Below are 14,817 nucleotides of genomic sequence, written 5' to 3' on the forward strand. Positions count from 1 at the left end.
CCCTGCTCTGGACAGAAATGCTAATATTCAGACGAATCAATGAATTTATTTTTGCTTATCTATGACAGATCAAAATGTATTCAAAATATGTGTCATTGGTGAATAAATACAATATCTTAAAGCTACCTGTTTTTATAGCATTTTAGGTCCCAGATAATACATATTTTTACTCTTATCAACTTAAATCTAATTTAGAAATTTAAAATATTTGAAGTAGAACTAATTACAATATAAATTACATGTCAACAAGTATTAAGTGGATTGATTGTTGTTAAAGTGAGTACTTAAGAATACTGAGTTAATATATATTCATTACTCTTCATTTTGTAGAGTAAAATCTCATTTTAAGAAAATACCATATTTTACACAGTGCTCATGATGGTAGGGAACTAATCCCAATGTCTGTTGAATAGCAAATATAGGTATTGTGAGAGCTTTTATTTTTACCTATCATCCAATGTACCTTAATCCTGTAAGCAGCTCTTGGTCAGACTGCTGATTATTTTCAGTTGTGTGATTTTTGTTGTTGTTTGCCATCAGTGTACATAAAAGCCTAGCGTGAACCAGCATTCATTGCAAAAGTAGATTTTAAAGTTTTAATACAAGTCCTTTCTGATTTGGTTTTGAACTAGTTAAATTTGCTTGTTGCCCTGGGAAAAGAAGAATAAATCTCATGTCATCTGTTCAATTGGGTGCAACAGTGCATGACTTCAGCTTTAATTAGTAGAAGAAAACAAACCTCCGTTTTTATTTGTTTATGCTGAGATGAGTAACCTTTTTAATATCAAGAAAAACATGACTGTTTACAGGTTAGCTCACCTGCAGAGATAAACGTCAGATAAGTTAGGTTTACTAGAAAATAAATTATTCTGTGAATTAAAGTATGTCTTTGAATGTGTTTCTTACATATCATCTATTAATACATAAGTTTCATAATCAGAAGTCACTGCAAATTTAACTTACTCCTGCACAGTACGTGCCCAGACGTCTCAATTTTGACTGGCGCTTTTATCTCAGTGAAACAAACAAACAAAAAACCAAGTAGAAGTGTACATTGGATACCTTTTGTTTTACTTACCACCTATAAGCAATTTCTAGTAAAAATTGTTATGCAAAGGAGGGTAAATAATCAAATCTGAGGTCTATATATTATTTCTATTATTGTAGTTAATTTGTTTCAGTCACAGGCAATAAATGCATAGGCAAAAGATTATATTACAAACAATTAATATACAACGTGTTGTCATCTCTTTCATGAGATGTTAGATCAGTAAAATGGGACCAGAGTTGAATAACTGAAGTCTTTTAAATTATAAGAAAGCTTTGGGTTTGAATCTGCAGTTTATGTATCTTTAGTATGTTGTCTTTGATGTTGCAATTAACACACATTTCCTCCCACTTTTTTCCATATTAAATATTGCAGAATTTATTTTAATTGAGTAAACAACCTCTTAAAAAGTTTTTTAATACGCTGACCTTATTAGCTGAGTGAGATCTAATGTAGATGATTATAATGAAATTTACCTTGCTTGGAACAAGGGCATTATAGAGAGTACTACACTCGACATGTAAATCTGGAGATCAAAAGCTGTAAAAAGCAAAAGTTTTATAACTTTAAATGGATCATTAAACTTTAATCTTCCTATAACCTAAATTCCTCGTTGTTGTATGCGCACTCTTGTCAATTTCACCTGAAAGTAAATTTCAAGGTAACTTTACATTTGACTCAATTGTCAAAAATGCACTAGGTCTTTAGAAGTAAAGAGGTGGCCAATAGATATTTGTGACATCTAAAAATAGGGTTTTTGTTTTGTTTTGCATTTATTAGCATTTTGGCTACTAAAATAAATTTTAAACGTTAGAGGCACACCCTACCAGAAATTTTTGTCTTCATTTGTTTATCATGTTTTTGTTTAATTTGTAAGATCACGATAAGAAATTAATATAGATAATAAGCATAAGAGTATTTATTACCTACTTTGTGTATTTGCTATGTGAAAGTGTATTCTAAAAATAAAAAAGCACAGTGAAATTTCAGTAGCGAAGAAAAATGTGAGCTGATTAATCTATTTTAGCTGTCCCTCAAATTTTATTGCAGTGATGAACGAGAATGATTCCTTCTAATTTTTTTTTTCTGTTAGTAGTAAAAGAGAGAAATCACTCAAACAAATTAGTCTGTGAGACTGTACCTTGAAGACGCTCTGGTTCTCTTACTAGTTTTTTAAATAATTCAGAGTTTTGCGTTGACCCAAAGCAAAAATGTGAGGAATAAACAAGACTGATTCTGCATGACTGATGTCATTAGAAGCTTTGCTATTTAATTCAGTGAGTGTAGGATCAAGCCTATATTGATTAAATGTTTAACAGGTCTTTTGATACATTTTCTTCCTGTTGACAAACAAAAGTTATGGTAATATCCATCAGTTTGCAGAGGGGTTAACTGACAAAGGCCCCTGAGCCTTTAATATGACATCATGGGGGAGGGTGACCCTATGCCTATATGGAGAACTCTAAAATCAGCTGGGCTCTGTGTGGGCACAGGACTCCACATCTGGTTAACGTATTGCAGGATAAGGGTTTAGGGCTCTAGTACTGCAAAGATTTAAGCATATGCAAAGCTTTACATTTTGTTTGTTTTAAAGAAGACTGTGCTAAAGTAACGTGGAAAATGTAATGAGAGACCATAGATCTGGATGCGGAAATAACATCCTCAGGATGTTAAAAAACATGAAGAGTGAATGTGTTTCTAAGCATCATCCACAGGAATGTTACCATCTGTACATTAACTTCAATCCTAGACTTTTGGACTTGGCATGTAGTTATTTGTTTTGGTATTTTGTAGCTTTAAACATTGGAAAGATTGTTTTTACTTCATCTGGAGGTTAACAGTAATGTGTTTAAGTAGATGTCAAACCTATACAGTGGAGGATATGACTCCATTACAACTCTTGTTAAAATGTATGTTGGGAATAGAAAGTGGATTATGGAGGGAGAAGAGAATTAAACTTGAAATATATACAATATTGTAATGGGGCATTCACCTCAAGTGTGGTGCTGTAACTGTTTCCCCTTCACCAGGGTCTTCACCCCCTATCTTTGGGCCCTTTAAATCCAGCTCTTCTCTCATTCTTTTAATGGACCCTTGTCCCCTTCTTGGGGCTTAGGCCACTTTGCTAGTGGCTGGTGCGGGAACCTGGGTCCACCCGCTACTTCAGGTTCCAACCCAGGCAGACACACATAATGCTTCATTTAATTAGTTGCTGTTGCAGTCTCTGGGCCTCTTCCTACCTGGTCCCTTTACCTCTACCTGTTTACCTTAGGGTTAGTGTTCTCAGGTCCTGTCACTCCCAGATTTAGTGCAAACAGCCCATCAAGCTCTTCTGTCTAGAATGGAGCACCCTCCCTTGCCCCTCTAGCCCTAGCCAGGAACTGACCAGCTAAGGCCCTGCAGCTCCTTTTAGCTGAGCTTGCTGAGTTCTGATTGGCTGCTTCCACAAGGCCTCTCTGGGCAGGCCTGGAGGACCCACCTTTGCCACTCCTTTCTAGAGCAGGGTGTAGTAGCCATACGGTCAAGGAAGGTCCAGGTACACACCATCACATATCTATTTTACAAAAAATTAAAGCTTTTTAAAGAGTTTTCAAAGCAACTGTTTTGTGCTTAAGCTACAAGATTTAAGTTTTGTTGTTAATTCACGGGTTTTATAAAATCAAATAGAAATGTTCTCATGAACTCTTGAATTTTCAGTGGATGATTTCTTTTTATTTAAAATGTTCTCTTGAAGTTTTGGAAGCTCAAACATGCAAAAGCATAGGGCAAATGCGGGAGAACCCCCTAAAATGATAGTACAGACAGTTCATTGTTCAACCTGAGTAAACTATATAAAAAAGTCTCATAAATGATCCAGTGTGTAGTATAAATTATATTTTCTTAAATGTCAGTTGTAGTCCAAAGTGCTGATAGTAACAGATAACGTATTTTAAAAAAATTCCTTGACTTTTTAAAGACACCATAATAGAGGCTTAACTTAAATGTATACCCCAATTAAAAAAAAATAGTAAGAGAACCAAAAAAAGTGCCACCATGGTTAAACAACAAAGTAAAAGAAGCAGTGAGAGGCAAAAAGGCATACTTTAAAAAGTGGAAGATAAATCCTAATGAGGAAAATAGAAAAGAACATAAACTCTGGCAAATGAAGTGTAAAAATATAATTAGAAAGACCAAAAACTAATTTGTAGAACAGCTAGCCAACGACTCAAAAAGTAATAGCAATTTTTTTTTTAAAATACATCAGAAGCAGAAAGCCTGCTAAACAACCAGTGGGGCCACTGGACAATCGAGATGCTAAAGGAGCACTCAAAGATGATAAGGTCGTTGCGGAGAAACTAAATGAATTCTTTGCATCGGTCTTCACTGTTGAGGTTGTGAGGGAGAGTCCCAAACCTGAGTCATTCTTTTTGGGTGACAGATCTGAGGAACTGTCCCAAATTGAGGTGTCATTAGAGGAGGTTTTGGAACAAATGGATGAACTAAACAGTAATAAGAATCCAGGACCTGATGGTATTCACCCAAGAGCTCTGAAGGAACTCAAATGTGAAATTGCAGGATTACTAACTGTCATCTGTAACCTATCATTTAAATCAGCTTCTGTACCAAATGACTGGAGGATAGCTAATGTGACGCCATTTTTTCAAAAGGGCTCCAGAGCCTGTAAGCCTCTCTTCAGTACCGGGCAAATTGGTTGAAACTATCATAAAGAACAAAATTCTCAGACACATAGACGAACATAATTTGTTGGGAAATAGTCAACATGTTTTTTGTAAAGGGAAAACATGCCTCACCAATCTACTAGAATTCTTTGAGAGGTCAACAAGCATGCCGACAAAGGAGATCCAGTGGATATAGTATATTTAGATTTTCCGAAAGCCTTTGACAGGGTCCCTAACTAAAGGCTCCTAAGCAAAATAAGCAGTCATGGGATAAGAGGGAAGGTTCTCTCATGGACTGGTAACTGGTTAAAAGATAGGAAACAAAGGGTAGGAATAAATGGTCAGTTTTCAGAATGGAGAGAGGTACATAATGGTGTCCTCCAGGAATCTGTACTGGGCCCAGTCCTATTTAACATATTCATAAATGATCTGGAAAAAGGGGTAAACAGTGAGGTGGCAAAATTTGCAGATGATACAAAACTACTCAAGATAGTTAAGTCCCAGGCAGATGCGAAGAGCTACAAAAGAATCTCACAAAACTGGGTGACTGGGCAACAAAATGGCAGATGAAATTTAATGTTGATAAATGCAAAGTCATGCACACTGGAAAACATAATCCTAACTATACATATACAATGATGGGGTCTAAATTAGCTGTTACCACCCAAGAAAGAGATCTTGGTGTCATTGTGGATAGTTCTCTGAAAACATCCACTCAATGTGCAGCGGCAGTCAAAAAAGTGAACAGAATGTTGGGAATGTCAAGAAAGGGATAGATAATAAGACAGAAAATATCATATTGCCTCTATATAAATTCATGGTACACCCACACCTTGAATACTGCATGCAGATGTGGTTGCCCCATCTCAAGAAAAGATATATTGGAATTGGAAAAGGTTCAGAAAAGGGCAACAAAAATTATTAGGGGTGTGGAACGGCTTCCGTATGAGGTGAGATTAATAAGACTGGGACTTTTCAGCTTGGAAAAGAGGCGACTAAGGTGGGATATGATAGAGGTTTATAAAATCATGAGTGGTATAAAGAAAGTAATCAAGGAAGTGTTATTTACTCCTTCTCATAATACAAGAACAAGGGGCCACCAAATGAAATTAATAGGTAGCAGGATTAAAACAAACACAAGTATTTTTTTCACGCAATGCACTGTGAAATTCTGGAACTCCTTGCCAGAGGGTGTTGTGAAGGTCAATACTATAATGGGGTTCAAAAGGGAGCTAGATAGATTCATGGAAGATAGGTCCATCAATGGCTATTAGCCAGGATGGGCAGGAATTGTGTCCCTAGCCTCTGTTTGACAGAAGCTGGGATTGGGTGACAGGACATGGATCACTTGATGATAACCTGTCTGTTCATTCCCTTTGGGGAACCTGCTGTTGGCCACAGTCAGAGGACAAGATACTGGGCTTGATGGACCTTTGGTCTGACCCAATGTGGCTGTTCTTATGACTCAAATATGTAGTTGTAAATTGCAGCCTAGGAGAGAAATCAATCTGTTTTACAAGTTACACTCTGGTTTTGGAATTTATGCCGATATAAAAGTTATTCATTTACTTGAGAACATGATATCAAGTTTAAAAAAATCAATAACAGATTTTTGTACTTTTCTTTACAGAAATTGAAAAATTCCAAAAAGGGGAAGGAAAGGAAGAAGAAAAGTATATTGATGTAGTGATAAATAAAAATATGAAGCTGGGGCAGAAAGTATTAATTCCAGTAAAACAATTCCCTAAGGTAAGTTAATTTGTCAGAAATTTAAAACTGGTTCTTTGTAAGAATGTGATAGCAAAATATATCCAGTTTAAGCAACAAAAGATTGTTCCTGAACCTAAGACAGTATTATCTACTATTGCTCATGCTATTCTTAATTTATTATATATAGTTCTCATACCGGCTTCCTCACCATACTGCTCCAGATACATTTTCTATGAACTTTAGATTTAAAGCTATACCTATGTCTACTTGTGTGAAGGGAAGACTACTTGTAACCCTCAGTTCAAGCAGTAGAAAAAGGAAATATTTTTTGTAGTATATTGAAACTAGCACATAACCAAAACCTCCAGGATATTGCAACTGTTCTGTAATCTCTAATAAAAAATAAAAAAAAAGAATAAAATAATACTTATAGTGACTTTAATCCATAGACCTCAAAGCAATTTTCAAAAGTAGGTAAGCATTATTATACTGTTTTTTACAGGTGGGGAAACCAAGGGCACAAAAAAATGAAGTGACTTGCCTAAGGTTGCACAATGATTAGGTGGCAGAGCTGGGATTAGAATTTGGGCCTCCTGTCTCCTGGTCCTGTACACTACCCACTGGATATTGTTGCCTAGATGGTTAACAAAATGACATTAATAAATTAATATAAAATCACACAAATCTAGGGCTGGAAGAAATTTGGATACGTTAACTAGTCCAGCTCTGTGCTCTGAGGCAGGATTAAGTCTGAGGCTGTTCTAGATTTGATTTTGACAAATAGGAAGGAACTGGTAGTGAATTTGAAAATGGAAGGCAACCTGGGTGAAAGTGATCATGAAAGAGTTCATGATTCTAAGGAATGGTATGAGGGAGAACAGCACAATAAAGAGAATGGATTTCAAGAAGGCAGACTTGAGCAAACTCAGGGAGTTGTAGGTAACATCCCATGGGAAGCAAGTCAAAGGGGAAAAACAATTGAAGACAGTTGGCAGTTTTTCAAAGAGACATTATTAAGGGCACAAGAGCCTATCTTTCCTATGCAGTGGAATAGTTTGAAGTATGGCAAGAGCCCACCCTGGCTTAACCAGGAGATCTTCAATGATCTAAAACTCAAAAAAGAGTCCTACAAAAAGTGGAAACTCGGTCAAATTACAAAGGATGAATATAAACAAATAACACAAGTATGTAGAGACAAAATTAGAAAAGCCAACGCACAAAACGAGATCAAACTAGCTAGGGACATAAAAGGTAACAAGAAAACATTCTACAAATACATTAGAAGCAAGAGGAAGACCAAGGACAGAGTAGGCCCATTACGCAATGAGGGAGAGAAAGACAATAACAGAAAATGTGGAAATGACAGAGGTGCTTAATGACTTCTTTGTTTCGGTTTTCACCAAGAAGGTTGATGGTGATTGGATGTCTAACATAATGAATGCCAGTGAAAATGATGTAGGATCAGAGTCTAAAATAGGAAAAGAACAAGTAAAAAAAATTACTTAGGCAGGTTAGACGTCTTCAAATCACCAGGGCCTGATGAAATGCATCCTAGAATACTCCAGGAACTGATTGAGGAGATATCTGAGCCATTAGAAATTATCTTTGAAAAGTCACGGAAGAAGGGAGACATTCCCTAAGACTGGAAAAGGGCAAATATAGTGTCAATCTATAAAAAGGGAAATAAGGACAACCCAGGGAATTACAGACCAGTCAACTTAACTTCTGTACCCCAAAAGATAATGGAGCAAATAATTAAGCAATTGATTTGCAAACACCTAGAAGATGATAAATAACAGTCAGCATGGATTTGTCAAGAACAAATCATGTCAAACCAACCTGATAGCTTTCTTTGACAGGGTAACAAGCCTTGTGGATGGGGAGAAGTGGTAGATGTGGTATATCTTGACTTTACTAAGGCTTTTGGTACTGTCTTGCATGACCTTCTCATAAACAAGTTAGGGAAATACAACCTAAATGGAGCTACTATAAGGTGGGTGCATAACTGGGTGGAAAATCGTTCCCAGCAAGTAGCTATCAGTGGTCCAGTCATGCTGGAAGGGCATAATCAGTAGGGTCCCACAGGGATTGGTTCTGGGTCCGGTTCCGTTCAATATCTTCATCAATGATTTAGATAATGGCATAGAGAGTACACTTATAAAGTTTGCGGATGACACCAAGCTGGGAGGGGTCGCAAATGTTTTGGGGGAATAGGATTAAAATTCAAAATGATCTGGACAAACTGGAGAAATGGTCTGAAGTAAATAGGATGAAATTCAATAAGGACAAATGCAAAGGACTCCACTTAGGAAGGAGCAATCAGTTGCACACATACAAAATGGGAAGTGACTGCCTAGGAAGGTATACTGTGGAAAGGGATATGGGGTTCATAGTGGATCACAAGCTAAATGAGTCAACAGTGTAACACTGTTGCAAAAAAAAAAACATTCTGGGATGTATTAGCAGGAGTATTGTAATCAAGAGACAAGAAGTAATTCTTCTGCTCTACTCCGCGTTGATTAGGCTTCAGCTGGAGTATTGTGTCCAGTTCTGGGCGCCACATTTCAGGAAAGATGTGGAGAAATTGGAGAAAGTCCAGAGAAGAGTGACAAAAATGATTAAAGGTCTAGAAAATATGACCTCTGAGGGAAGATTGAAAAAAAAATGGGTTTGTTTGGTCTGTAGAAGAGAAGACTGAGAGGGGACATAACAGTTTTCAAGTACGTAAAAGGTTGTTAAACGGAGAAGGAAGAAAAATTGTTCTTAACCTCTGAGAATAGGACAAGAAGCAATGGGCTTAAATTGCAGCAAGGGTGGTGTCGGTTGGACATTAGGAAAAACTTCCTAACCCGTCAGAGTGGTTAAGCAATGGACTAAATTACCTAGGGAGGTTGTGGAATCTCCATCATTGGGGATTTTCAAGAGCAGGTTAGACAAACACCTGACAGGGATGGTCTAGATAATACTTAGTCCTGCTTTGGGTACAGGGGACTGGACTAGATGACCTCTCGAGGTCCCTTCCAGTTTTATGATTCTAAGTATACATAGACCATCCCTGACCAGTGTTTGTTTAACCTGTTGTTAAAAACCTTCAGTGACAGGGAAGCCTATTCCAGTGCTTAACTATTCGGATGGTTAGGAAAAAATGTCTAACATCTAACTTAAATATCCTTTACTGAAGACTAAACAAATTACTCATTATCCTTCCTTCTGTGGACACGGACAACAATTTATCACTGTTCTCTTTATAACAAACCTTAACATATTTGAAAACTTATCAGGTTCCCCATCAGTCTTCTTTTTTCAAGACTAAATATGCCCAGTTTTTTAAATCTTTCCTCATAGGTCATATTTTCTAGACCTTTAATCATTTTTGTTGCTCACATCTGGACTTTCTCCAATTTGTCAAAATCTTACTTGAGGTGTGGTGCCCAAAATGAGATACAGTTCTGAGGCCTTAGTGGTGTCGAGTAGAGCGGGACAGTTACCTCCTGGAATGATATTAGCCTTTTTGCACCTGCATCACATTGTTGGCTCACACTCAATTTGTGATCCACTCTAACCCCCAGATCCTTTTCAACTGGCTAGCCAGTTGTTGCTCATTTTGTATTTGTGTATTTGATTTTTTCATTCTGACCTGTAGTACTCTGCATTATGGACAGTACATATTGGTTTTACTTCAAAGGTTTGAATTTCCTATTAAGATATCTATATGTAGTTAAAACCACTAAAATCCTAGGGACTGTCTGCTGATAAAGTAAAGTCATGTCTATACAGAGAGTTAGTACATGGCAAACTGTGGTGTAAATCTACAGCGCTCTAGCATGCTGTGCAGTAACAGGTCATGTGAGCCCTGCTACCACATGATAAAAGATCTGTAGTGCACTTGGACCTATTGCTGTTTCAGCTTTCTGCGCACTAACACTCCGTATAGAAAAGCCCTAAGTGCTTTTGTCCTTAATGCATGAAATCCCCTCTCCTCCATTATTATATTTTGCTTATTATACTACATTATTTTTCTTAGACACTCTCTGTTTGTGTTCATGTTGGTATGAAATGGAAAGTTGTCAGTGATTTATATTTAATATGGATTCTGATTTTTGGTGATCAAGTCTGTTATGATTGCAGATAAGATACAGAATACCATTTTGTTACCAGCCTAACTTTTTGAGTAGCCTGCTGAGAGAACCATTGCTTGGAGATGGTGTGATTAATGGTTTACAGCAGCGAGTGCCTAAAATAGGGTTGTTTCTGCTCAGAATAATTGAGCATAAAAGTTTTGCGTCAACCCTGTTTAAAAGTTAATATAGTCTTGCCAACAGTTTTAACAAAAAGCTTTCACATTGCTGTCAGTTAATAGACTGAGCAACTCTATAGAAACTCTAGAGAAAATCCTAAGTACCTGCCACTCTAGAACTGTAAAGAAAGCAGATTGCATTTTGGGGTATTGATGGTGACTCTGCACTTTGAACCTCTCTGTCTCAGGCAAAAATGCAATTTAAGAAATACCACTCTAACAAATTATTTGGTTACTTAAACTATATTTCTACTTCTTAACTAAATCTTTTTCATGCTTTAATCAGTATGAAGTTGTTGAAGGGTGTTCTGCCCAATTCATTTACTAACCCACCCTCTCTCATTATTAAGATGTTCTCTGGACCCCTTCTAAATTATACACTCTGTTCTAGGGAAAGGAGGGGTCAAAAGTATCCCCCATTTATTCCATTTTGACTAATGTTCTGAGCAACATATCTTAATGTTGCTCAGAACATTACTCAAAATGGAATAAATGTTGCCGTGTGCAAACATTTGCAGAGCATCCAGCTGACAGTACAGCAATCCAGTGTTAGATTCACAAAGGGACATAGGCGTTGGAATGCCTAACATCTAGGTGCCTAAAAGATCACAAAATATGAGTTAGGTGCTCAGGCTTTTTATACAATGAATGGAGGAAGTTAGGCACCTAAGAATGAGATTCACAAAAATCTGCATGCTAATAGCCAATGGAAGATGCTAAGGATAAGAATGTGTCCTGATCCCTGCCCCTCTCAGAGGGTTTGATGCCTAAATCTGGGCTGCAGGGAGCTGTGAACCCTTACTTTAAGTTAGGTGCTAAAGGTGTTTCTTGCAAGAAGCTATGGGTAGAGGGGGAGAAGGATTTCCCTTGTAACTTTTAGCCCAGTGGTTGGGGTATTCACCTGAGATCTGGGAGATCCTGGTTCAAGTTACCCCTCCACCTGAGGGGGATAAGAGATATTGAACAAATATCTTCTACCTCATTGGGGAGTGCTCTAATCACTGGGCTATGGGATATTTTGATGTCTGTCTCCCTCAGTCTGGCCTCTTGTTAGAGCAGGGGGATTGGATCCTATGTTTCACATATACAGCCATTCTCATGCATGCTGTTTGTGTGGCCTAATGATTCATTAATTATTTATCCCAAGTAGAACAGCTTCAGCGGGAGAAATTGAAGGAGGGTGGCAGAGCAATGAAGTCCTCCTCTAGAGCTGAGATGTAGGTGTCTATGAAAACAAGACGTGAGTCGTCATATATTAGACTTGGTTCAGGTTTGGCTCCCCAGTCAAAGGATAACCTGTGCCATAAAATGGGTCCCCCAAGGGCCTCTGTATTAACCATAAAACAAGTGCATGTGGTACTGGCTAAATCAACAGGTCACATTTCCTCCAACACAGACTCTTCAATATTGAAACACAGAGCAGTATCTGACATTGGTACCGAGCACCTTGGTACTGTTATCATCACTGTCCCATATGTAGGAACTGTGATGTCTGTATCAATGCCTTCCTCCTTCCCAGATAAAAGAGAGGCAAGGGCACCATAGCATGCCAGAAAAAGTAGCCCCACTGCTGCTGGGCATGTACTCCTTTTCATCTTCTATGTCTTTACAAATAAATAGTCATCTTCTGTTCATCTCCCTTCTCCTCTGTGGTTATTAGAGAGGAACTTAGGGCACTGTTCTCTGAGCAGTAAAAGGCATGGGTAACTCTTCGTAAGATCCTTCTGCAAGTTAGCCTGGTTAGAGCCACCTGTCTAGATTATAATTTAGTCCAGCTGGTTCGGGCAGCCTCTACTGCTTCCTTAAGATACATCCATTGCAGGATACAAGGAGATCAATCAACATGTTCTCCAAGCCCTATTCCTTAGTTGAGGTTTCCAGATTGGATTTCCACTTTGGTAGAGCTGTCCTGCAATCCTTTGTTAAATAGGACTCCTTGCACTTACCTCCAAACTAGGGAGTGTAACTGCTTGCTAGTCACCAGAAATGGGATCCCTAGGGACAATTACTTGAAAGAACTGCTACTTACTTTACAGTAACTGTTGTTCTTTGAGATGTATTGTTCTCATGGAAGCCATGACCTGTCCTTCCCTACTTCTGCAGAGCCTTGTAGCTCTGGGGGTTTTGTATTGGTGAAGAAGCTAAAGGATGGTTGGGCCCAATCTGTCCTTTATGTCCTATTTACGGGATAGGCCCATGAGCATCCAGGGTGCAGGTGTGGCTCCAACAGACATCGCTGCCCAAAAGAACCCAATCTCATGCGCATGGGATGCATACACACCAGAAGTGGAATCCTTGTTAACAGGACATCGTGAGTTACTGTTAAGTAACTATTCTTTTCCATTTTTTGAGTAAGTAGTTTGTTGAGCCAGTTCATCTTCTCAGAAACCTGACTTTGCTTTGGCATTAGAATGGATATGGGAAAAAATGGCTTCAGTCAATAATAAACCAGTTTTCTGAAGAGATTCGTCATAACTTTGGGGGCAGTTACTCCCCTTCTAAGATAAGTTGGCATTTAAAGATTGTTTTATACTGACTTTTGAGAATGACTGAGTAAATAGATATAAAACTGTGAGCAATCTACGTATTGTATTCCCTTAAGAATTAATCTAAATTATTTACCATCAGCTGTCAGAGCCCATATTGTGGATTTATCCCCAAGTTAAATTGCTACTGTTTACTTAAAAATTACATTTCAATCTATACGCATTTTGTCTACTGTTACAAGTAACACCAAAGATTAGTGTAACCTTTTCCTCTTTCTATCAATGTATTTATTTTGCATATTTGACATTACTTAATCTGTTTCACAAGTCAGTGTCTCCTGCATGGATATTTAACACAGACAAAAAGAGGAAGGAGAAATAAATGTTTTTTTTTAAAACAGGAAAAGATGGTTATAAAGCGACAAAAATTGGTACAGGGAATCAGGAACAGGTGTAGTACTGGAAACTGCTTTGGAATTTTTTTAATTGATTACATCTAAAGTTGATAACATTGCTTGGAGATCTGTTGTTGTATTTAAAGCTATGGTGACCTGATACCCCAAGTGAAGGGGGCTAATATTGTGTGATACAAACTGGGTGCTTGAAATGGAAAGACATTTTTGCCGTGGAAGCCTTGCATTTCTTGCAAGAGGCAGAGGAAATTCTCTCAGGGTTTTCTGGTATCAGATTGTTTAGGAACAATGACTTCCCAATGCTCAATAAACAAATTACAACCATACTCTGTTTCAGGGATCCCAAATGACAGAACCCGCTAGCAGATGACCTAATATGCCAGAAAGCTTCGTGTAGCTTTGAAATTGGCTTGTTAGAGCTTTGCAAATAGACCATTTGGTCAAGTGTTTATACCGTACTTTCACTAAGCATTTAAGCTGGATATATAGCATTCTCTGCAGATTTGTCTTGGTGGGGATAAAGAAGGATTACTTGTCTTATTATGTATCCCCTCTACCCCGTAATTTATATGTTTAAACTTGATTTAGCATTGATATTAATTCTTTTCTAGCGGAAACTCATACAGCAGATTAAATGCCTAGGAAAGGAATGTCCTTTGTAGTCTGAACATAAATCTGGAAAAAAAAAAATCTGTTTCTGATTCCTAATAAGGTCCACAGATCCAAGACATTGGGTACTTTGTTTTATACAGATTTGGAGGCAGACCATACCTGCCAGTCAGAGGCAGGGGAGGTGTGGCTCCACTTGAAAAATCCAACCTCATCTTCCTCTCCAACTGCAAGCAGACTAGCTGCTGCTGCTGCAGGAAAAGGGGGTGGGGAGAGGCTTAATCTCCAGGTTGTCAGGGCCTGCCTTTTTTGAAAGAAAGGATTCCCTTTCCTCTCAGTTACTGGAACTCTGTGCCAGCATCTCGCCCATGGAGAGTGCTCATGGATGAGAAAGCTAAATGGGGAGGAGAGAGCCAGACACTGTTTCCTGCACCTCTCCTGCTGATTAAGTACCTGCATGAAGATGTGAGCCTGTTCTCTGGAGCCCCATCCCCATCTCAAGTACTCAGGCAGGAGCAACGGTTCCTATAACCTCAGTCCCCAAGCAGCCAAGAGAGCTCCCAGGAAGCTCTGGCAGCACCTAAACAGCAACATC

At 38.2% G+C, this 14,817-nt stretch overlaps 1 protein-coding gene across 2 annotated transcripts in view; it reads left to right on the forward strand.

The window, feature by feature from the left end:
• The window catches only part of KHDRBS3 (KH RNA binding domain containing, signal transduction associated 3), a 215,705-nt gene that overhangs the window by 58,962 nt on the left and 141,926 nt on the right, over window positions 1-14,817 (forward strand). For both annotated transcript variants that reach the window (XR_004644826.1, XM_034763662.1), the window contains exon 2: window positions 6,338-6,456. Coding sequence is in view for 1 of the 2 variants with exons in the window: in XM_034763662.1 (XP_034619553.1) it covers window positions 6,338-6,456 (119 nt within the window). In the remaining variant the exon portion in view is untranslated. The remainder of the gene's footprint in view (window positions 1-6,337; window positions 6,457-14,817) is intronic.

Source organism: Trachemys scripta, chromosome 2 (genome assembly GCF_013100865.1).
Source record: "Trachemys scripta elegans isolate TJP31775 chromosome 2, CAS_Tse_1.0, whole genome shotgun sequence".
NCBI lineage: Eukaryota > Metazoa > Chordata > Testudines > Emydidae > Trachemys > Trachemys scripta.